The sequence below is a fragment of the Acomys russatus genome, chromosome 9 (assembly GCF_903995435.1).
Source record: "Acomys russatus chromosome 9, mAcoRus1.1, whole genome shotgun sequence".
Taxonomy (NCBI): domain Eukaryota; kingdom Metazoa; phylum Chordata; class Mammalia; order Rodentia; family Muridae; genus Acomys; species Acomys russatus.
Window position 1 is genome coordinate 65983193 of NC_067145.1, and position 21141 is coordinate 66004333.

Sequence of the window (21141 nt, forward strand, 5' to 3'; positions counted from 1 at the left end):
CATTATAAAACAAATTTAGTATTGCTGGGAATTCGGAGTCCTTTAGACTTCTAGAATTGTGCAAAAACAAAAATGTCCACCTAGGGCAATCATATTGTAAACTAAAGTGTCCTAAAGTGTCAGTGTCCACACTTGCATATGAACTCAATACACTTATGTTACTTTAGAGAAATAGGCATGAGGCCTATCTATCTCTTATCTTTTGTGAGACAGGGATCAGTTGGATTTCTACTACTGCACTTGAGGTATTTCTGTCATAAACTTAAGGCAAAACTACAGGCAAAAAATTCCACAGAAATATGAAATCTGAACAGTAATAATAAAGGCCAATTACAGTGGTTTACCAACACATGAATATTGCTCATTCTGTATTCATGTTTCACTGTTGATTTTTAGGAGCCATGTTTTTAAAATATATGACTGCAATTTATCTGGCTTATTAATCTGTCTTTTATATTATTGATAATTAAAGGCATTAGAGTCACTAATTATAAAATGTCTAAACATCTTACATATGGCTGTAAAATGCCATGTCACTTTAGAAGTTGAGTGATACCAGCCCAGGGAACTCCTTCTCTGTGCAGAAACCCTGCTAGCCTAATTCAAGGCTGTCATTATATGAGGGTTTTGTTTGAATAAAAAAGAAAGAAAGAAAGAAAGAAAGAAAGAAAGAAAGAAAGAAAGAAAGAAATCAGAGCTGCAAAGTAGCTCAGTGGTAGAGTGGGGAAGGTTGTTCTCACATGCAAGCCCAGGGTGTGATTCTGAGGAGGTAGGGGAGAGAAGAAGGGGAAAGGGGGTAAGGCAAGAGGGGAGTGGAGAGAGAGGGAAGGCAAGTGGGGAGTGGAGAGGAGGCATGAGAGAACTGGGGGAAGAGAGGAAAGAGGAGAAGAAAGAAAAATGAAGGGAGTGAGGAAAACAAAGGCAGGAGAATGGGAGAAGAAAGGAAATGTGATTTGCTAAAACTTTTCTACACTGCTGTGAGGCTGTCATGTGTCTCTAGAAGTCTGTGATACAGAGCCATGACTTCAGTGGGAGACTTTATACACAGCAAGGAGAGTCCAGATAGTTAGGTGGAGAAGCATTTAAGTATATGCACAAATATTAAACGTCTGGAACAAAGGAAAATCAGTTGTTTCAAGGGGGGAAAAAACCAAATAAATGCCTCTCTGCCCAGTCTTCCCTGTTATCTCAGAACAACTGAGGCAAAAATGAGCAGTGCCCACACACGGGGCACTGGGCCTGGTGGGATCAGGCATTTCCAGACACCTGTCAGATCTAGCTACAAGGAATTTCTTGACAGTCCTGCAGTCCTTTAGTCCTGAACCCCACAAAAATACCGAGAGTCATCCTAACAAGACACATGGCTTCGCCATCCTTGCCAAACAGTGTGCAGATAACAACGAGCTGACGGTGAACGGCTGGCCTCTCACTTGTGCTGGCGTGGAGACCACACGTATCCAGAACAAACCACCAGGCTTTCAGCAGCACCAACACATGCCCCTTAGCACCAGCAGTCACAAACAGGCTCCCACGACAAGCACACGCCCACCTGGCCATAAGTTAGGATTACAAAATAAACACTGAGCATGTCCAAGCACTCTTCCTGCCAAGTGTCTCAAGCTTCACATGCATGCGGCCTACCTCATGAGAAGTGAACCTTTCCTCAATACCCAGTGTGATGAGCTCTGTCCGGCGCTGAACAGAAATCAGATCCCTATTCTATAACTGAGGCATAACGCCTGGAGGTAAATGGTTGACCTCCTCTTTCTATCTACACAGTTTTATCAATCAGCTCCTGCAAAGGAGCTAGGGTGACTTATTTGGTTGATTACTGTATGCCCCTGTGGATACAGCGCTGTTTAGGGGCTGAGGTAAGCAGGAAATGATTCAATGAAAATAGTCAATGCATATTCAGCAAGAAAAACTGCATTTTTCAACCCAAGCTCACTGTTCATTAATATCTGCAGGGAAATGACACATATTCATATTTTCATGCTTGTTATATCTACACAACCCTTGTCATGATATATGTAATAAAACACACAGCACCCTCTGCTTATCATATACACCAGTGTTTTCCACTGAAAAATAAGCGCTGAGTTACATGATATTTTGGAAGATGCTCCACATCTTTGATAAACAGTGGCTTCAAAGAAATAAATATTGGGCTCTGACATCTGATCAACACTTTCCAGTTCTTTCCTATTGGTGAACAGGGTCACCCTGGGAAAAGGCATAATGCAGCTGCCCTGGGGATTGCAATGGATATGAAGGCCTTAACTAACTCATTCAATGGATGGGCAAGATGACTGTTCCTTTTCTTTCCTTTTCAATCTATATCCAAAGTTTCCATTCATGTTTCTAAAAGTTTCTATCTTTTAGAATGATGTTCTTTCAGGTTACAAGTTGTAGTAGTCTTTATTAACTGAATACAAATAAATATCTTTATTGTTTCAGAGGTTTTAGGTTATAGGATAATGTGGCTGAAAACACAAAACTTTTTCCAACTTCATTTTCCTCTTTCTGTAGCCAATTTCTTCCTTCAATGACATAGCCATGTGCTTTAATCTCTTCATATGTCTCCCTGGAAGGATGTCTAATTCTACTTTGGTTGAGAAATAAAATAGGGCTGAATTATTTTCACTTGTAGAACAACAAAGGTAGTTGTTGGTGCCCCTGGTACTTTGCATGAGAAATGCCCCAAGGCTAGGATACTTAAACACCTGGTCCCCCCTGGTTTCAGTCATGTAGCCTTGCTGGAAGAAGTATGCCACTTGAGGCAAGCTTGGAGAATACAGCCTCGTCCTAACTCCAATTAATTCTCTGCTTCATGCTTATAATTGAGATGTGACCTCCCAAGTCCCTGCTCCTGTGGCCAAGCCTGCTGCTTGCTTGTCATGTCTTCGTGCCATGATGGACTCTAACTCTATGGAACTATAAGCTAAAACAAACTCCTCTGTAAGTCACCTTGGTCATGGTGAATTATCACAGCAACAGAAAGGTAACCAGCATGGTGCGTCTTCTAATTTCTCAATGGAAGTTCCTGTTAGATTCACACACTTGTTCTCCAAAGGCAAATACCCAGTGTCCCCACAGAATGAGCGTTCGAATCGGGTAGCAATTAAACATACTGAATGGAATAAACTCCTCAAGATTACTAACTAAACTTAATTTGGTGCTTATTACTCAAGTGTCAAAAGTTGTTTAAGTTATAACATCAAATCAGGTGATTTACATTTAAAGGTTTAATATTTGATTTCATTTTTTTAAAAGTGTAAAGATTTGTAATGTAAAAATTGTTGACCCAAACATAAAGAAAATTCATATAACCATCCTAAAACTTATAAAATATTACATATAGCCATATTAAAGCTTATGGGGTATTACCTATGACTGTACATAAGAAACAACATAGGTGGGTGTGGTGGCACAAGCCTTTAATCCCAGCACTTGGGAGACAGAGGCAGGAGGGGCCATCCTGGTCTACAAAGTGTGTTCCAGGACAGCCAGGGATACATATAGAAATCCTGGAGAGAGAGGGGGGGGGGTGAAGAAAGGAAAAAGAAATACTACATATAACCATCCTAAATTGTAAGAAGTATCACAAATAGCGACACTAAGACATGTGACCCATCACATATACCCACATTACGACATGTGACCCATCACATATACCCACACTAAGACGTGTGACCTATCACAAATACCCACACTAAGACAGGAACTGTAACAGACACAGCAAAGGGTCAAGACCTCACCTTCATCATGAACTTCTGTGGAGACATAAGAGAAAAAAGAGAAAATATTAAATACAGATCACTTCAAGTTTTAAATCTTATTTATCAAGACTCCATTGTTCTAAGTGAAGCTATATCAATGATAAACAGAAAAGTCACGCTGCCGTTGCAACAGAACTTACATTCAACTACATGCTAGAAAAATGCTAGAGCAAGCAAAGTCCTTTCAAAGGAATCTTTACATTAGTTAAGCTGTCTTCTGTGAAAACATGCCACTCTGCTGAAATGCCCGACTCAGTTTATAACATCCCAGCACTGAGAAGGAAGCATAATCTTCATTTATTCTCTGAAAATGCTTTTAAAAAAAACACTTGATTCCCTTCCTTTTTGCATAAATGCAATGATAAAAGACAAGCCAGCTAATTTTAGTAAGGCTGGTAGGTAAGAAGAAATGGGTTAAGAGGATCTAAAACATGGAGCCAGGTATCCTCATGCAGGGGACAGGAAGCAATCTCTTAGACAGATGCTGCCTATGGTGAGAGGTGCATTTCAGAGAGAGGCACACGAAATATCTCTCCTTTTCTCTCAACACAACACCTCTCTCATACACAGTAACAGGTCTTTTCTCTTCTGCAAAACATGGCATGTTCATCTTTCCCAGTTTTTACTAGATGCCCCTCCAGTTTCCTGGATTTGTTTCTGGGAGGGTACACAGATGATAAACATTCAATAAAAGGGAAAATGTTTGACTTCCAAACTTAGGGCTGAAGTAAGTTGTTATGAACAGGTCTAAAACATATTAAGAAAAAACATAGACATATCCCCATTAGGTTTAAGGGAACATTTTCCAGTGTAGATGTTTGGAAACATTACAGTTGCTTCCCTGAAACACACAGAAACAGAAACATGTGTATAAATAAGTGGAAATTCCACTGTGAGTGGTTTTTCATTTTCAATATTATAATTCCAAGGGAAAGGCTGTAGAGAATTTTCATTCCTGCCTAGTTCTGATTTACCACTGAGATTAGGGCTGCTCCAGGCTGTCGTCACAGGAGCTTACTGCCGCCGGCAGCAGGTAACACAGAGAGCCAAATGGGCCACAGTGGTGAGGATAAGTGATGGTGGCAAACAGTGCTACACCTGCCTCCAAAACTCAGGGATCTTGGTGGTGATGTGGTGGAAAGTGTGCAAGAGCTAGAAGATGAGGAAGTTGTGAAACAAAAAGATGCTTTCTGGACATGACACAGCCATTACACTCCTAATCTCACTGCACCTGTGGACCTCTACACAAGGCTTGCACAGAACTGGATCCATCAACATTTCATTATGGATACAGAGGGATTTGTGTGGCCCCACCTGTCCCTGAAGGAATACAGACAGTAAGTTAGTGGTTGTTGGGGAGGATGTCATTTTATTCAGTGCTGTAGCCACTGGGTAAGTGCCCTTGGCCCAATAAAGAACCTCTCATTTATGCTCAGTCAAGGAAATCTAGTTAAATTTCATGAACCACACACAGGATATATAGAAAGGTCAGTAAGAAAGAAAGGTAGCAAAGGGCCGGGCGTGGCAGTGCACGCCTTCAATTCCAGCACTTGGGAGGCAGAGGCAGGCAGATCTCTGTGAGTTCAAGGCCAGCCTGGTCTACAATGTGAGTCTAGGACAGCCAAGGCTATTACTCAGAGAAACCCTGTCTTGAAGAAAAATTGTGTGTGTGTGTGTGCGTGTGTGTGTGTGTGTGTGTGTGTGTGTGTGTGTGTGTGTGTGTTTATGAGAAAGGAAGAGGAATTGGGGTAAAATATACTTAAATATATAAATACATGAAACTGTCAAACAATAAAAAACAAAAAGAATTTTTATTCCTCACTTAGAAAATTCAGGCAGTTAGTAACAAAAATATAACTGATATTAATGGTAAATGGCAGCAGGAAACTTTCCACACAAAACCAAAAACTATACGCCTCATGTTATCTGACAATATTGGATGTCCTCGTTAGCCTTCATTGTCAACATGATGCCACCTAGGGTTATCTTAAAGAAAAAGCCTCAGCAGCGGAATTGCATGGGTCACACTGGCCTGTGGGTATGTCTGTGAGGATTGTCTTGATTGTTAATCGATACAGGAGAGCCCAGCCTACTATGGGCAGCACTATTCCCTAAGCAGGTGGTCCTGTACTGTATACAGAAACCTAGGTAAGCATGAGAGAAACTATGAGCCAACATTCAGCATGCTTCCATGGTTCTGCCTTAATGGACGGACTATGACCTGGAAGTATAAAATGAAGCTTTCCTCCCCATGTCGCTTCTGATCAGACTTCAAAATGAAAATAGGGCAATGGAAATATCACCCAATTAGGATATGGGGGGAAAATCATTTTCATGTCATACTTGGAAGAAACAAACAAAATTAGCAAAACATTTTCTGTGGTACCTGGTTATGACAGGTACTGTCTGTGGATTTTAATTGAGCTAAGGTTTGGAAATTTTTCTTTAAAAAATATTCTCAATATGATGTGGCAGTTGCCTAAGTTATACAGTACAGTGACAGCAGGTGTTTTTTACAAAGTGTCCAGCAGAGCTGCTCAGGTCTGATCATCAGAACATGCAGGTTGTGTACTGCATCAAGGGTAAGACACGGAGCAAGAGACCTGACTGCACAGTCACATGGAGTGAATAGAACAACTGAGTGACAGTGACAACGTCCATCTGTGGAGTGAGGAAGGTCAGCACATGTGAATCACACACCACAGCTTTCCTGGGACAGCCAAGGGCACGAAAGACTGACTACAGCTTATAACAAAATTAACCTTCTTTTTTAAAACTTTCTTGGACAATTTGGTTAAGTTGTACGGTAACTATTAACAACATGACGGCATTAGAATATCTTCCAAAGGGGTCACTTATGGGCAAGGGAAAAAGCAGAATGCACTAAATCAAGAGAAATTGGATATATTTGGGTTAATCTCCATCTGAACACTACTTGGGTCTGATAAAAAGGCAACAACAACAAAATAAACTAAGAAAAAAAAAACCCTTTAAAAATGAGAATGTCATGGCATGAAAGGAAGAAAGGCAACTGAGACCAAAAGACCCTAGAAGACACATCCTCTCTCTGTGCTGAGAAGACGGGTTTATGCTTAAAATAGATAGAATGAAAGATAAACCAAACTAAATTCACTTGTGAAAATTTCTCTGGACATGACCTAACATTTCACTAGAGATGGCTGAGTCAGGGGCCATGATGAGGGCTACTACAGCAGGAACACACTGTAGACGTTCTCAGATGGTGTGGAAAGACTTTGAACCTTTGGACTAGAAACGCCATTGAGCCTTCAAAGCTTGGTGAGCTTTTCTGTGGGAGCAAGTCAGTAAGCAGCCCTCCTCCATGGTCTCTGCATCAGCTCCTACCATCAGGTCTCTGCCCTTCTTGGTGCCTTGCCCTCGTTGCTTTTGATGATGAGTTGTTCTAGACACTGGAGAGTGGAATAAAGCCTTTCTCCCTGAGGTCGCTCTTGGTCATGGTGTTTCATCACGGCAATAGTAGCCCTAACCAATTAGCACGGAAACACAAAGTTCTAGTTCTCTGGTGTAAAACTGCGTGCGGCAGTCACTCTCTATCTACAGTTAGTTCAGTTTCCTCCGATTTCATAGTTCAGATGGTGGGGAGCTCCCTCCAGACAAAGCAAGAGCTGACGCATGTCTGCCCACACCTTCACTAACATGAAAATAGGAGGAAGGATGCCAGCACACCCTCCCAACACAGGCAGAGGTGACAACCATTGCATACATGGCTGAACAAATGGAGAGTCCTCTGTGCCCACCCAGTGCCACAGGAGATAGGAAACATAAATGGTTACAAGGAGAAAACAAGTAAAACAGCAATGGTTTGTGCCAACAACAAACAGTTCAGAAGAACACAAAATTATGCTCAGTCTTGTTCCCAGTGGAAAGCAAGAAACAGTCACTCAGGGAACACCTTCACCACGCTGAGAGCCTGTAGTTCAGCCTTGCTGCCTTTAACTGACATTTCAGTTTAGTAACATGAAATGGTATGGTGGCTCTTCTTGGTTGTCGACTGCATCTAGAACTAAAACCCAAGGATGTAGGACACACCTGTGAGAGATTTTTTGCTTAATTTGAAATGGAAAGAGCCACATCTAATCTGGAACTTTGAGGTAGGAAGACATGCCTTTATTAGAGATCTTTTGAGCTGGGAAGATATGCCTCTAATCCAGACTTTAATGCAGTTCTAATCTGGGTCACGCCTCTGCTGGAAGCCTGTATAAGGACATGGAAGAAGAAAGCTTTTGCTCTTTGCCTGCTTGCTTTTGCCTTCCTGGCAAGTCCATTCCTTTACTGGCATTAAAGTCTATTTATTTGAGACCCCAATGTATACTGAGCAGCTGAGACATCTACCCTCACGGACTGAACAACTACTGCATTCTTGAAATTTCTTTTTTTTTTTTTTTTTTTTCTGTTACTTTAATGTAGAAAAAAATAGTATGTATTGCCCTTTTTATTTTTTTATTTTTTCAGGTTCAAATCTTGGCTCTGCCTCTTTTTTCATTAATTTATTCATATTACATCTCAGTGGTTATCCCATCCCTTGTATCCTCCCATTCCTCCCTCCCTCCCATTTTTCCCCTACTCCCCTCCCCTATGACTGTGACTGAGGGGAACCTCCTCCCCCTGTATGTGCTCATAGGGTATCAAGTCTCTTCTTGGTAGCCTGCTATTCTTCCTCTGAGTGCCACCATGTCTCCCCATCCAGAGGACGTGGTCAAATATGAGGCACCAGAGTTCGTGTGAAAGTCATACCCTGCTCTCCACTCAACTGTGGAGAATGTCCTGTGCATTGGCTAGATCTGGGTAGGGGTTTGAAGTTTATGGCCTGAATTGTCCTTGGCTGGTGCCATAGTTTGAGCGGGACCCCTGGGCCCAAATCTGCCTATCATAATGTTCTACTTGTAGGTTTCTAGGACCCTCTGCATCCTTCTACTTTGCTATTCTCCCTTGCTTCTCTCATCTAGAGTCCCAATAGGATGTCCTCCCCTCTGTCCCAGTTTCCTGGTAAGTGAAGACTTTCATGGGACATGCCCCCTCCAGCCAGCCATTGAATTAGCTGGACTGTAGCCTGTTAGTCATTCCAATAAATCCCATAGACGTATATGTATATATACATATATGTGTGTGTATATATACATATGTGACCACGTGGGATTCTGTGGTACATATACATCATATACACGAAGGATTCTAAGAGGTCAAGGACAACATGAGAAAACCCACAGAATCAACTAACCTGGGCACACAGGGGCTCACAGAGACTCAACCGCCAACCAGGGAGCTCGCACTGGACTGACCTAAGCCCCTGCACATGAGAGTTGTGTACCTTGGTCTTCTTGTGGGACTCCTAACAGTGGGAGCAGGGGCTGGCTCCAACACTGCTGCCTGCTTTGGGGACCCTTTCTTCCTACTGGGTTGCTTTGTCTTGCCTTAACTCAGAGGAGGTGCCTAGTCTTTACTGTAACTCGATATTAGTGGGAGGCCTGACCTTTTCTGAAGAGAAATGGAGGAGAAGTGGATGGGGTGCAGGGGAGGGGAGGTCGGGAAGGGGTTGGGAGGAGAGGAAGGAGGGAAAACTGCAGCTGGGGTGTAAATAAATAAATTATGATACAATATAATATAATTAATATAATATAATTGAGATGTCTCAGCAAGGAGTGGTGCTTGTCACTAAGCCTGTTACAAGGAAGAATGGATTCTATGTCTAGGTAGGAACACGCTCGTTGGGGCAGCTTCTCTGAGAAAGGTGAATTCTCCTTCCCAACATCACCCCTAGTGCACTGCTACCACCTCCCATGATGCTTGGCTGGGCCTGCCTGCCTTTCTAAGTCCTGACTCAGGAAAGTGCAGTTATTCCCTTGTTCTCTTTCTTTCTGCTGCTGGCCAGAGCCTAAGTGTGCTTTCCCTGGAGTGTGAGCCTCCTTACATACACTCTCTCTCTAGAGTCTCCCTTTCCCGCTTGTCTCCATTCCCCTCTTCTGGGGAAGTCTTGAGGTTTAGGGCTTGCCTGCCTTGAGACTTTTCTTTAGCACTATCTAAGGCTCTTAGATCCCTTGCTGTTGTGAAGGTCCTCTCCTTGTTGTGTGGCTGCCTGTTGCCACATGGGTAACTTCCATGTTGGCTCATTTCTGCACTCACCTTCTTAGTCAGCTTCAAAGGCACAGTGTGCTTGCCTTGGAGAATTTTTAAAGTTCTAATAATTTATTTTTGAAAATTTCTGCTTAATTTCACTCTTAATATCATTTATAGTGAGACTAAGAACCCACCAGTGTGGACCTTCATTTCTCTGGTATCAGTGGTGACTCCACTTGAACTCCCCAAGATTTCCAATCATACTTCTTTCCTGCCCCTTAATTCTTTAATCAGCAAAGGAAAATGGATGCATTCCTAGACCCTTAGGAGGAAGGCATCATACAGAAATAAGTTTGATTCCTGGGATTTATCTGTTAGAAGAGGAGAAACTGTTCCTATCAGTTAACCTCCATTGATGCACTATGGTGCTAGTCACCCAGCAAAACACACACACACACACACACACACACACACACACACACACGCATGCACACACACAGATACACACATGTGTGCACACATACACACAAACACATGCACACACATACATGCATGCATACACACATACACACATGCACACACACACACGCACATGTACATACACTGAATAAGTAAATCAATTATTTTTAAGTTATTACTTCTATCTAAGAATCTGTTATAATCTTCAAGTGAAGTTTTACTGGGAGATGTCCCCCCAAAAGGTGTCTAGGCAGAGAGTTGACAACCAAGGAACATGCACTCTCTGTGGCATCCTGTCTCTCCATGTAGTAGGATATGAGGACCTTACCACACATCTTACCGCAGTTCCATCTGCTACTTCTCCCATATGAGTGAGGCAGCTTCACCACATTGAGAACAAGCAGTTCATCATCAAAGGTTTGGGTGCTTTGGCAGCTGTATTTAATTAATGATGCTCACAATACGTTTTAGAGTATAAACGTAGTCTAACATGAGTAATCCCAAGCTCAAAGCTTACCCCTGGTATACTACAGAATAGCATGTGTAGATGCATTATTTTGTGGGAAATACCAACTACTGTTCTTACGATGAGCATATTTTGTTTGCATGGTTGACTTTCTGGTTCCTTCTGAAAATATCTAAGCCTGATGATGAGAAGGGCATAGTGACTATAAATAGAAAGAGCGTCAGAACAGGGCCCAGTCTTCAACCCAACAAGGACAATTACACCCAGCACACCCCCCACAGATGCACTCTTTCACTGCGCAGGTCATGAGCACTCGGTATCACTTACTGTCAACTGTTTAAGCACACATGTGTGGGTATGCTTTAAAAGAATGCAGCATATTTTGAAGCAGATGTGTGTCAACTGTTGTCTTTTTCAACCTATCAATAACTTGGTACAGACAGTATTTAAATGCACTGTTTTTGCTTCTAAGTGAAATAGGGTTGACAGATATACGTTCCCGTAATTATCTAGTTCTGCTTCAGAAGGAAATAAATGGTGCTGGTAACTAGAGTTAGCCCTGTCATTCTGCCTCAGTGACACGTGTGTACATCACAGTAAACAGGAATGCCTGAGCTATGAAGTCAGTAGCTATCTGGAGCATTTTTCTTTTTCCAGCTTGTCTCAAAAGAGATTTTTTTCTTGATATGAAACAAACTAATAATCATCTACCTCAACAGATGGGACTCTTTATACACTTTGGGCATGAATGAGCCTTGATAAGATTTTTCACATACCCTCATATGATAGTTGGTATGGAATGAATTATGTTGTGAAGCTACGAAACATCTTAAATTATTTCTTAATATAATAGCTATAACAACATTATGAATTTTTAAGAATTAAGTGGAAGGAGTCAGTTGGCCTACAAATAATGTAGCATATATGACAATTTCAGTATGTGTCTTTCTCTTTTTATCCCCTCCCATAACTTGAAATCATAGGCTTTCTTGTTGGAAATTGATACCAAGGTTAGGGAAAGGCCAGAGTAGAATAGGGTGGGTGGAAAGAATAGTTAAATAGTCTTTACACCAAGACTCACAAATAGCCTTCATAAAATGTGAAGTTACATTTCATAATTCAGTGGATTTTTTAACAAATACGTTAGTGAAGGGAAAGAGGAAGTTGAGGGAGGGAGGGAAAAGAGAGGCAGAAAAGAATGAAGGGAATAAGAATAAGAAGGGAGCCGAGGAGTGACAGAGGCAGGAGAGGAAAAAGAGAGAAAAGAAGAAGTTGACAGAGGAAAGAGGTGAAGAGAAGAGGCAAGACAAGAGGAAGGAGAGAAAGGGAGAAGAGGAGAAGAGGAAAGGAAAGAGAAGAGAGGAGAATAAAAAGAAGAAGAAAGAAAGAAGAGGTGGGGGAAAGAGGATGGGAAGAGAAAGGGTGAAAGAGAAATAAGGGAGAGAAGAGGAGAAGAAGAAAAGGAGATAGAGATGTAAAGAAGGAGGGATGAAGAAAAAGAGAAAGAGAAAGAGAGAGGAGGAAAGAGAGGATGAAGGAGGGAAGGGGAGAAGGAAGAAGAGAGTGAAAGGAAGAAAAAGAGTACAGGGGAAAGACAGTCCAGAGAGAGGAAGGAGAGGGATGGAGAGAGGAGAGGAGGGAAGGAGGCAAGACAAAAGGGAGGAGAGAAGAATAGAGAGGAAGGGAAGAAAGGAACAAGACAGGGAGAAGAAAGGACAGAGATAGAGAAGGGGAGTTTGACTCTCGATGAAGCTATCTAGATGTATAGTACAAGAAAATCCAGAGGGACCATTTTAATGTCCTATGCCATATATATGCATTATCTGTACATATGAATATGTTTATGTTTAAGTTTTATGAGGTTCCGTAGGGCTTTATCTGGCTTGCTGAATGTATCTTATGGAAGCCAGTGAAGCACACGTAAAGATAGGGAACCCATGTCAGACAGCAGCAATGGCACACACCACACTGCCGACTAGCAAGCCGCGTGCCAAAGAAGCAGGGTGAGAGTCCAGCTGCTTCCATCCACCCACTCAGCAGGCTGTCAGTGGACAACAAGCCAAGATGGTGGCTTCTTAGAAAGAGGGGCCATTAGGCTGGGAGTCTTGCCTCCCTTCATAAGCTTCACAATGCCCTCACCACAAGCCTCGTGAGGATCAAGGTCCCCAGGAGCTGGAAGCCAGTAGACTAGTGATTCCTGAAGACCAAAGGCTGAAAGGATACATATAGCTCCTATGGAGCGGCATCTAGGAAGGGACCACATTGCCCACAAACAACTGGGGCAGCCTGGGTAGATCTAGCCTAAGACTACCCTGGGAGACACTAAGAGAAGGTGATCACCCAGATCAGACAGAGTAGATGCATCAGGCTGCAGCAGGAGAGTCAATATCCGTAATGGAAGCTCCCCAGATACCAAACGAGGTCCTGATAAGTTAAGTGACTCTGGAGTCAGAAGCCTGCCAGGCAACCTTGAGCTCTTCTCTTCCCACCGCATATGGAAAGGATACAGAACAGGTTCCTGAAACCCTGACAGGGCACGGCAGGATCTACTTCCCATACTCTGGGGTCCCTAACTAAACAAAGCTTTAGAGATGTAGAAATTTCTCCGCACAGTGGAGCATCATGACGACTGCCACGATGGAACTGGTGTGACGGAAAGGACCTCGGCACACTATATCTGTGAATATGAGTCAGGCCATTCTAGTCAGACACAAGGGGCACAAAATGATGCACCCCACAGAGCAATGCGAGCAGATCCTAGTTGTGTATAGCGATTTCCATCCTGCAGGCGAAGCTGATTAAAAGGAAGAATTCCCTAAAGGGAGGTGAAACCTTTCATCCTGCAGAGAAACACCTTAAAACTCAGGAGTAAACAACTCAAAGCCTTTAGGAAGTTCCTAAAACTGACCAGATTCCCTAGGCCTCTCCCACCCAAAGCATATATCAGCAGTAAGGCTCGCTGGGATTCACTCTCATATCAGTTGAGCTGCCTGGAAGAGCCTCTCTAGCCTGTGGAGCTGCCTGCTGGCTATTTATTATCTTCTGGGGTTTCCAGCTTTTCTGGAGCTGTCACCCATGCTGGGATGGGCTTTTGGTAATGCATGTCTTTGAGTCATTTTTGCTCCCCTAAATAACTCAATAAAGCTCCCTGGCTGACCAACTTGGACTTCGATAGCATCCTCATTTCAGTCTGTCGTCATTCCTCTACCTGAGGTGAACAGATGTTTGTTCACTTCTCCCCAGGAACAGAGCCACACCACACCAGGGAGCTGAGATATTTCCAACTGCCTTTCCAGTATGTCTGTCACAGTAGAATTTCAAAGTTCAAATGGCCAATGGGTGAGATTTAAATTATATAGAAATGTCGAACAAAGTGGTCATGACAGTCTGGACTATGCTGATTCTATAGAGGCTGTTTCTGAATGAATGCACGTCTCAGCAAGAGTGTGTTAACCCCGACTGCATGTTAACATTCAGGGACAAGAAGAGACTACCAAACTGGCCAGCGGCCAAACAAAGCCTGCGATGTTCAGTTCAATGGTGTTTCCACGGCCGCCTTATAACTAGTAAGCAATTTCTAACATGAAAATCATAGCAGAGAGTCAATTTTAAGATGAGAAATTATTATGGAGAAAGAAGAAACATATGAGCTGGTGAAGCAGATGAAAAGCAAATGAGCACACAAATCAATGACTGCAAACATTTTCAAACAGTGAGGGGCGGGTGAGTTTGTTTATATGTCTCTCTATATATTTCCCATAGTTGACTTTCAAAAAAATTAAGAGTGGCTTGAGTGGATATTGAAGAATGCATCGGACTTGATATAGCACAGAAATGCTGCAGTGGAAATGAAGGGTGTAGATACACACAGAAACAGAAATGTTTTTAAATGCTAATATCAAGGGAATAGGGGTTAAACAGGGAGGCACCATAGCTGTGCTTAGAAACACAAGAGTCGGTAGCCCAAAAGTTAGAGCATCGATCAGATTTTTAACTCTTGTCATGGAGGAAGGTGTACAATTTTAAACTACAGAGAGAGAGAGAGAGAGAGAGAGAGAGAGAGAGACAGACAGACAGACAGACAGACAGACAGACAGACAGACAGACACCAATAGTTTAAGATATGGTGTACTTAAATTTTCCTAGGACTACAATATGGAAGTACACAAAGACTTCCATATGGATGGACAACTTCCATATGGATGTCATCACCATGGAAACAGTAAGTTTCATCATTAGAAACTGCTCAGATAGGCTCTCAGAAAGGACACCCTAACCTGTTTCACTTCCTCAGCACTGTGCTCCAGACCCCTAGATTTGTGGGATGTCACCCATGCTGGTGTGGGCCTTGGGTCTTTTAGTCATTTCTGATCCTATAAGTAATCCAAATAAAACTTATTCCTTCACAAAAAAAAAAAAGAAAGAAAGAAAGAAAGAAAGAAAGAAAGAAAGAAATTGCTCAGATATAAGTGGTCAAAGGAGGGTCAAAGGGAGGAAGAAATGCAAACATCCACATGGACACTTTAGAAGGCCCCTGAATGATGTGTGTGGTCGGGGAGGAAAGGGAATGCCATACACTGTATTAAAAGAAGCAGATCCCAAGATCGAAAGAGCTGAGCCCCAAGACACAGACTAAGGGAACCAAGCCCAAGATAAGGAACGGATGGCGATGGTAAAATAGAGTAGCAACTTCAGTCTGTCTCAAGAGACTCCTATGAAGTTGAAAGCAAGTTAAAGCAAAACACTGAGGGAAGCTGTCGTTTGTTTGTACCTGCAGACAAAGTCAGTGTGGATGTAAATCCTGCTGTGATTGATCTCCACGAAACCTTGAAGGGACCTGGATATTTTGGTAGATTGATCTAAACTGATCCTCAGCCCTTCTTTTTCTCCTCCCTGTTAACCACACCTTATTTCCTTCTTTCTTTTCTTTCCTTACCAGTTTTTCCTAACAGATGAAGAAACAATACCAATGCCATTGTACCAGGACACAAACTGCTAACAGTATGGACCTCAGATTTCGCCTCTGGACACCTATTACTACTCTTTCCATATGGCAAAGCCATTTGCATTTCACCTTCATTTTTCAAGATCACACCAATACAGGAAAAGCCTTGAATTTATTCTATAATATCTGGAACAATAGTAAGACTGCACTGCAGCATTTTTGAGATGGAACATTCACTTTTGTTTAACAGGACATATTAAATAGTAGTAACAAACCCTCCTATGGCCAGAGACTCACTAGCATTTGTATAATTAAAGCAAATTATATAAACCAATCTGGTTTGGGAGTGGAGAGTCCTTTGAGGGACTCTGAAGAAGGTGACAATAATTCAGAGACACAAAAGGTTCTAACTGGTGATGTGTAAAATGTATTCATTGTAGCCAGGCAGTTAGTTCAAACACTAAAAGAAGCTGTGCTAATAAGCAAAATTAAAAAGCTCAGAGGCAGCAGCGAGCATGCGCTTTTCAATCGCAAGTCCTTTGTAAATGCAGGGAAACACATACCCATTTTTCCACATCAACCTGCTGTGGAAGGAAAAAGCCAAAAGAAATTAAAAAATAAAAACAAAACAGAAGTTCCTAACAATGCTTTGGATGGCTGTCTTAAATCAACTGAAATGTGACCCCTGACCCAAAACCTACTTCCCACTTTAAAGAACACACAACAGTGTTCAAACTTTCCAGTATCAGCAATTCACCCCAGTAAACAAAAACAATCTCAGTTAACAAAGCAATCCCACAGGTATTCTGCTAAAAATGAAACAGGTCCAGAAGGCAGCCTTATGCACTTAAAGGGTGAGTGGAGCTGAGATAGAATTCGCAACCACCATCCACCATCTTGATGGTAAGGACCTGTCCCCCCTCACCCTGCTCCACTTAATTACAAAGAGCAGTAACAATCTGCAGACACAGTCCTCACGGTGGCTTCCCTTACAACATTGAAAGCAAAACTTCTCTTACCTCATTCTTTTGAGCATTACATAAAATTTCACAATGGGAAAAAAAGGCATACTTTGTCAAGTAATTCTGACATGACAATCAGATTGATGTAAAGTGTTCTTATTAGCGAATGCATGGTATTCTAATCATAGGGCAACTCTTTAAAAGTAAAAGAAGTGACATGGGTATTATACCTTCAATGGGCAAAGAACAAAAGCAAAACCACATGTTAACAAGATGCCTTTTAGAATGTTCTTGGATCCCATTATGAAGGGGCACACTCAACTCTAAAAGGAAATCTCTACCACTTACCCTAGAACAGAATGCAGGATTTGTGTCCTGTGAAAACTGATGCTTACTTCATACTCTTCGTGTATGAATTAATTTAGCTCTCTTTCTCCTTAGAAAATGTCATCAATCAGATAAAAAGCTAAAGCCCTTTAAGAAGAAATCCAGGGTGTGGCTAAGTATCTCCATGTCTTGTAAGCAACATTTATTAAATGTTATAAAAAGGTATTAAGACTGAGCATGTGGCACAGTCCTTTAATCCCAGGACTCAGGAGGCAGAGGCAGGCAAGCTCAGTGAGTCTGAGGCCATTCTGGTCTACGTAGTGAATTCCAGGCCAGCCAGAACTACATAGTGAGATCTTGGCTCCAAACAAACAAAAAATAGTAAATAGAAAGAAAAATCAACTAAAATGAAGCCCTTATGAATGCCAAAGATCTCTAGCACAGAGCATCCTGGCTGTCTGGGGGTGTGTTTAGCTGCCACTGGCTCCTGCTCTAAGATGACTCACTCTCTTGTACTTTAATTATTTGAGAAGAAACTCCTCATTGAACAGGATGCCCAGTGCTCACTGCATGTGTTTACTGTCATGTAAATTCCAAGTATTCATTTGAAATATTGGACAATTCTAAAGGTGAATCCGTTTCTTTAGATCTAGAGTAAATGAAAGCAAAAAGGCAAGAGGGAAAAACTCCAAAGTGCCATGAAAGTGAAAAGGGCTTCCCAGGGATGCAAGGGCACAGGTGGTGGGGGGGGGATGGGAGGAGGAGAGAAAAACAATAAGGGAATTTTGTTTGAAAACTGTCAGAACAAAGCCCAATTCTGGGTAAGCTAACAATGAAAGAAAAATGTGGCCCAGTTGTCACAGACTGTCCTGCCTCAAATAGACAAATCTTATATTTGTATTCTTACAAGAAAAAAAAAGTCTTGTTTTTAGAGACCAGGTTTTTCTGTGTAGCCTTGGCTGTCCTGGACTTGCTTTGTAGACCAGGCTGGCCTCGAACTCAGAGAGATCTGCCTGCCTCTGCCTCCCTGAGTGCTGGGATTACAGGAGTGTATCACCTCACCCTGCTGAAAAAAAATATTTTTAAACAATTATTTCTTTGCATATTTATGAGAAAAATTTAATTGCTATATTTTAATAATATAAACAGTTATCAAAATTATGATGTCATCATGTTCACATTTAAATGCCAGTCATTCACACAGCACGCAGGCTTATACACGCCAGAGCAAAGATAAACACTGTAGGATTTGTCAGAGACAGCCTTGAGACTCAAGCCATAGTTAAGTGCCATCAGCTACAGGAGTTTTACTAATTACACGGCAGGAGTTGGTGAGAACAACACGACCCACCATCTCTCCAAATACCCAGAGATGCTTAGCAACAGCAACTGCTAGGCAATGAACGGTCAGCTAGACACACAAGACAAGGACCACAGGGCTGTAAGCACACATAAGCCAGCCAGAGAGATTTCATGGCACAGCTCCCTTCAAAGTCAGCATGAGTCACTTTTTTACAATTCCTATAGATAATGGGTCAGAAAAAAATTTTCATGAGACTAATAAAAATAAATTCATACATACAAAAGAAAAATCTCCAAAAACTCAATCAGTTTCATAAAAACATAGGTGAAAAATGAACATTTTTGTAAGACCTTATATGATTGTGGGGGGGCGGATGGTTGGTTTCTTTTCTCATTCTTATTGTTTTGCTTACTCTTTACACAAATTCTGTAGCTAAGACTTACTTCCCTTAATAGCTGAAGGTGACCTTGAATTTTTAATCCTCCTGCTCCATTTCCCAAGGGTTGAACGGAATCCAGGGCTTTGCACACACTGGGCAAGCATTCTAGCAACTAAGCTACAACCCTAACCCCAGTCATGTGGAAGCTAAAGAAATATATCAATTCTATCATGTTATGAAGATAAATAATATTTGTAGCAGATTATACCAAATACTTCACTTTATGAACACTCATAAAAAGAGCAACCTCATTTTTAAAATAATCCTCCCAAAATAATCCCTTACAAGAAATAGTCCTTTAAATGCCAGCCTGATCTATCAGAAGACACAGCCTAACACAAAAATAACTTATGCTGAAATTATATCCTTAAATGAAAACAGATCCTTCATATACCATCTCTATTTTGCACTTACATTTTAATTACAAATCAAAGCACAAAATTATGGAGAGTCCACACCCTTAGCACCGTCTGCCTCTGCTGCTTTCAGGGAGCGTCTATGCCCCGCCTGGTTTGAGATGGTGATGTATAGTTATTTCTCCCATTCAAATATCTCCTTGAGGGAAGAATGAGGTTCTAAACACTCAGAAAGCTAGTGCAACTTACAAAACTTAGGAAGTCACAAGACTGACACAGGCACTCTCCCCACGAAGAGTTAGGGTATCTGGGAGCTTCCTGCAAATGGGGCACGTCTCCTGCGTGGTGCACACTAACAGTTACTGTGACCGTTGTGTTCTTATACCAGTGGCTAATGGTAAGGTTTTCCTTATCACTGTGCCTATTTTGACTTGATAAGTGTGTAAACTCTATTGTCAGATTCAGACAAATGTGTCATCATTGTATTTGACTCACAAATTGACTGTGCCCTTACAATGAAATGTCCATCTTTATTTCCATACTGGCTGCCACCCTATTCTTTTTCAGGCAGTAACTTCACTACTCCAGCCACGCAGACACACTGTCCAGACCACTGATTTTATTTTTCCTGTAATTTAATATGGCCAATAGCATGTATCTGTCGAGCAACAGACAAAGTAGGACTTGGTCCTCCTGTCTGTTCAGCCTCCTTAGCTCTATTCGTGAATTTAAGCCAGAAAATTCTATTCACTTACATTTAGCTTTATTGCTGCACTATATTTATCATGGTATTTTTATTGTCAAATTGTTTCTGAAATGTAACTTAGAGGGTTAGGGTTCTGTCTCAACAGAAGAGTGCCTGTCTATTAATGTGCACAGACCTTAGATTGACTCTCCTCCTTTAACCCAGCAACTATACCCCAGAGAGTAGGAAGGAAAGGTAAGGAAAGAGAAGAGAAAAGGAAGGGAGAGAAAAGAGGAAGGAGCAGAGAGGAGAGGAGGGGTGAGGAGAGAAGGGGCTGGGAGAAGAGAGGGGGAAAGATTGGAACAACTTACATTTCATAATTTGCCTGTGAAAGCACACAATCATCAGATGCATTTTGTCATATTTAGAGAGCAGAAGCCATCACCATAAACTAAATTCGGAACAGATTAAATCCCACTATGTCCTTATTTCTTTTCTTCTCACTCTCCTTTTTTATGTTAGTTGAATTTTTTTGTTTCATTTCCTCTGAAGGCTGCTGAGAACACTAGTCTTTTCCATCCTAAAGGTTACTCAGGCATTGATGGTACCTAACACTCTAGTAAAACTGAGTGACTTTAGCATGTTCCATAAAGAGCAGTTTTATATCCTTACACTTTTTTTGTGTTAACTTATTACTAATTCCAAGAGTGGGTATTTATTTATGATTTTTACTTATGTGCATAGGTGTGTACACGTATGAGTTTGTGTGCACACATGTATGCAGATGCCTATAGCAGGTCCCTGTGTTTGCTACTACACCAGTGCTAGGAATGAACTCACATCTCCTGCATGAGCAACCACTGTTTTTTTTTAATTATTTTTTATTTTAAATTTATTCAGATTACAACTCCATTGTTATCCCATCACTTGTATCCTCCTGTTCCTCCCTTCCTCCCGCTTTCACCCTATTCCCCTCCCTGAGGTCTATGACAGAGGGGGACCTCCTCCCCCACTATATGGTCATAGGCTATCAAGTCTCATCTTGGTAGCCTGCTTATTCTTTCTTTGAGTGCCACCAGGCCTCCCCACCAAGAGGAGGTAGTTAAAGATGGGGCACCAGAGTTCATGTCAGAGTCAGTCCTCACTCTCCACATAACTGTGGAGAATGTCCTGTCTATTGGCTAGATCAGAGTAGGGGTTCGATGTTTACTACTTGTATTGTCCTTGGTTAGTGCAATAGTTTGAGCAGACTCCACTGGTCCCCGATCTACCCATCACATTCTTCTTGTAGGTTTCTACGGCCCTCTGGGTCCTTCTATTTCCTCAT

General features: G+C 41.8%; 1 protein-coding gene across 1 annotated transcript in view; it reads right to left on the minus strand.

The window, feature by feature from the left end:
- Nucleotides 1-21141, minus strand: part of Ryr2 (ryanodine receptor 2) — a 561576-nt gene that overhangs the window by 328188 nt on the left and 212247 nt on the right. Inside the window, 2 exon segments of the mRNA XM_051151477.1 lie at nt 3759-3773; nt 16306-16326. Of these exon segments, the coding sequence (XP_051007434.1) occupies nt 3759-3773; nt 16306-16326 (36 nt within the window).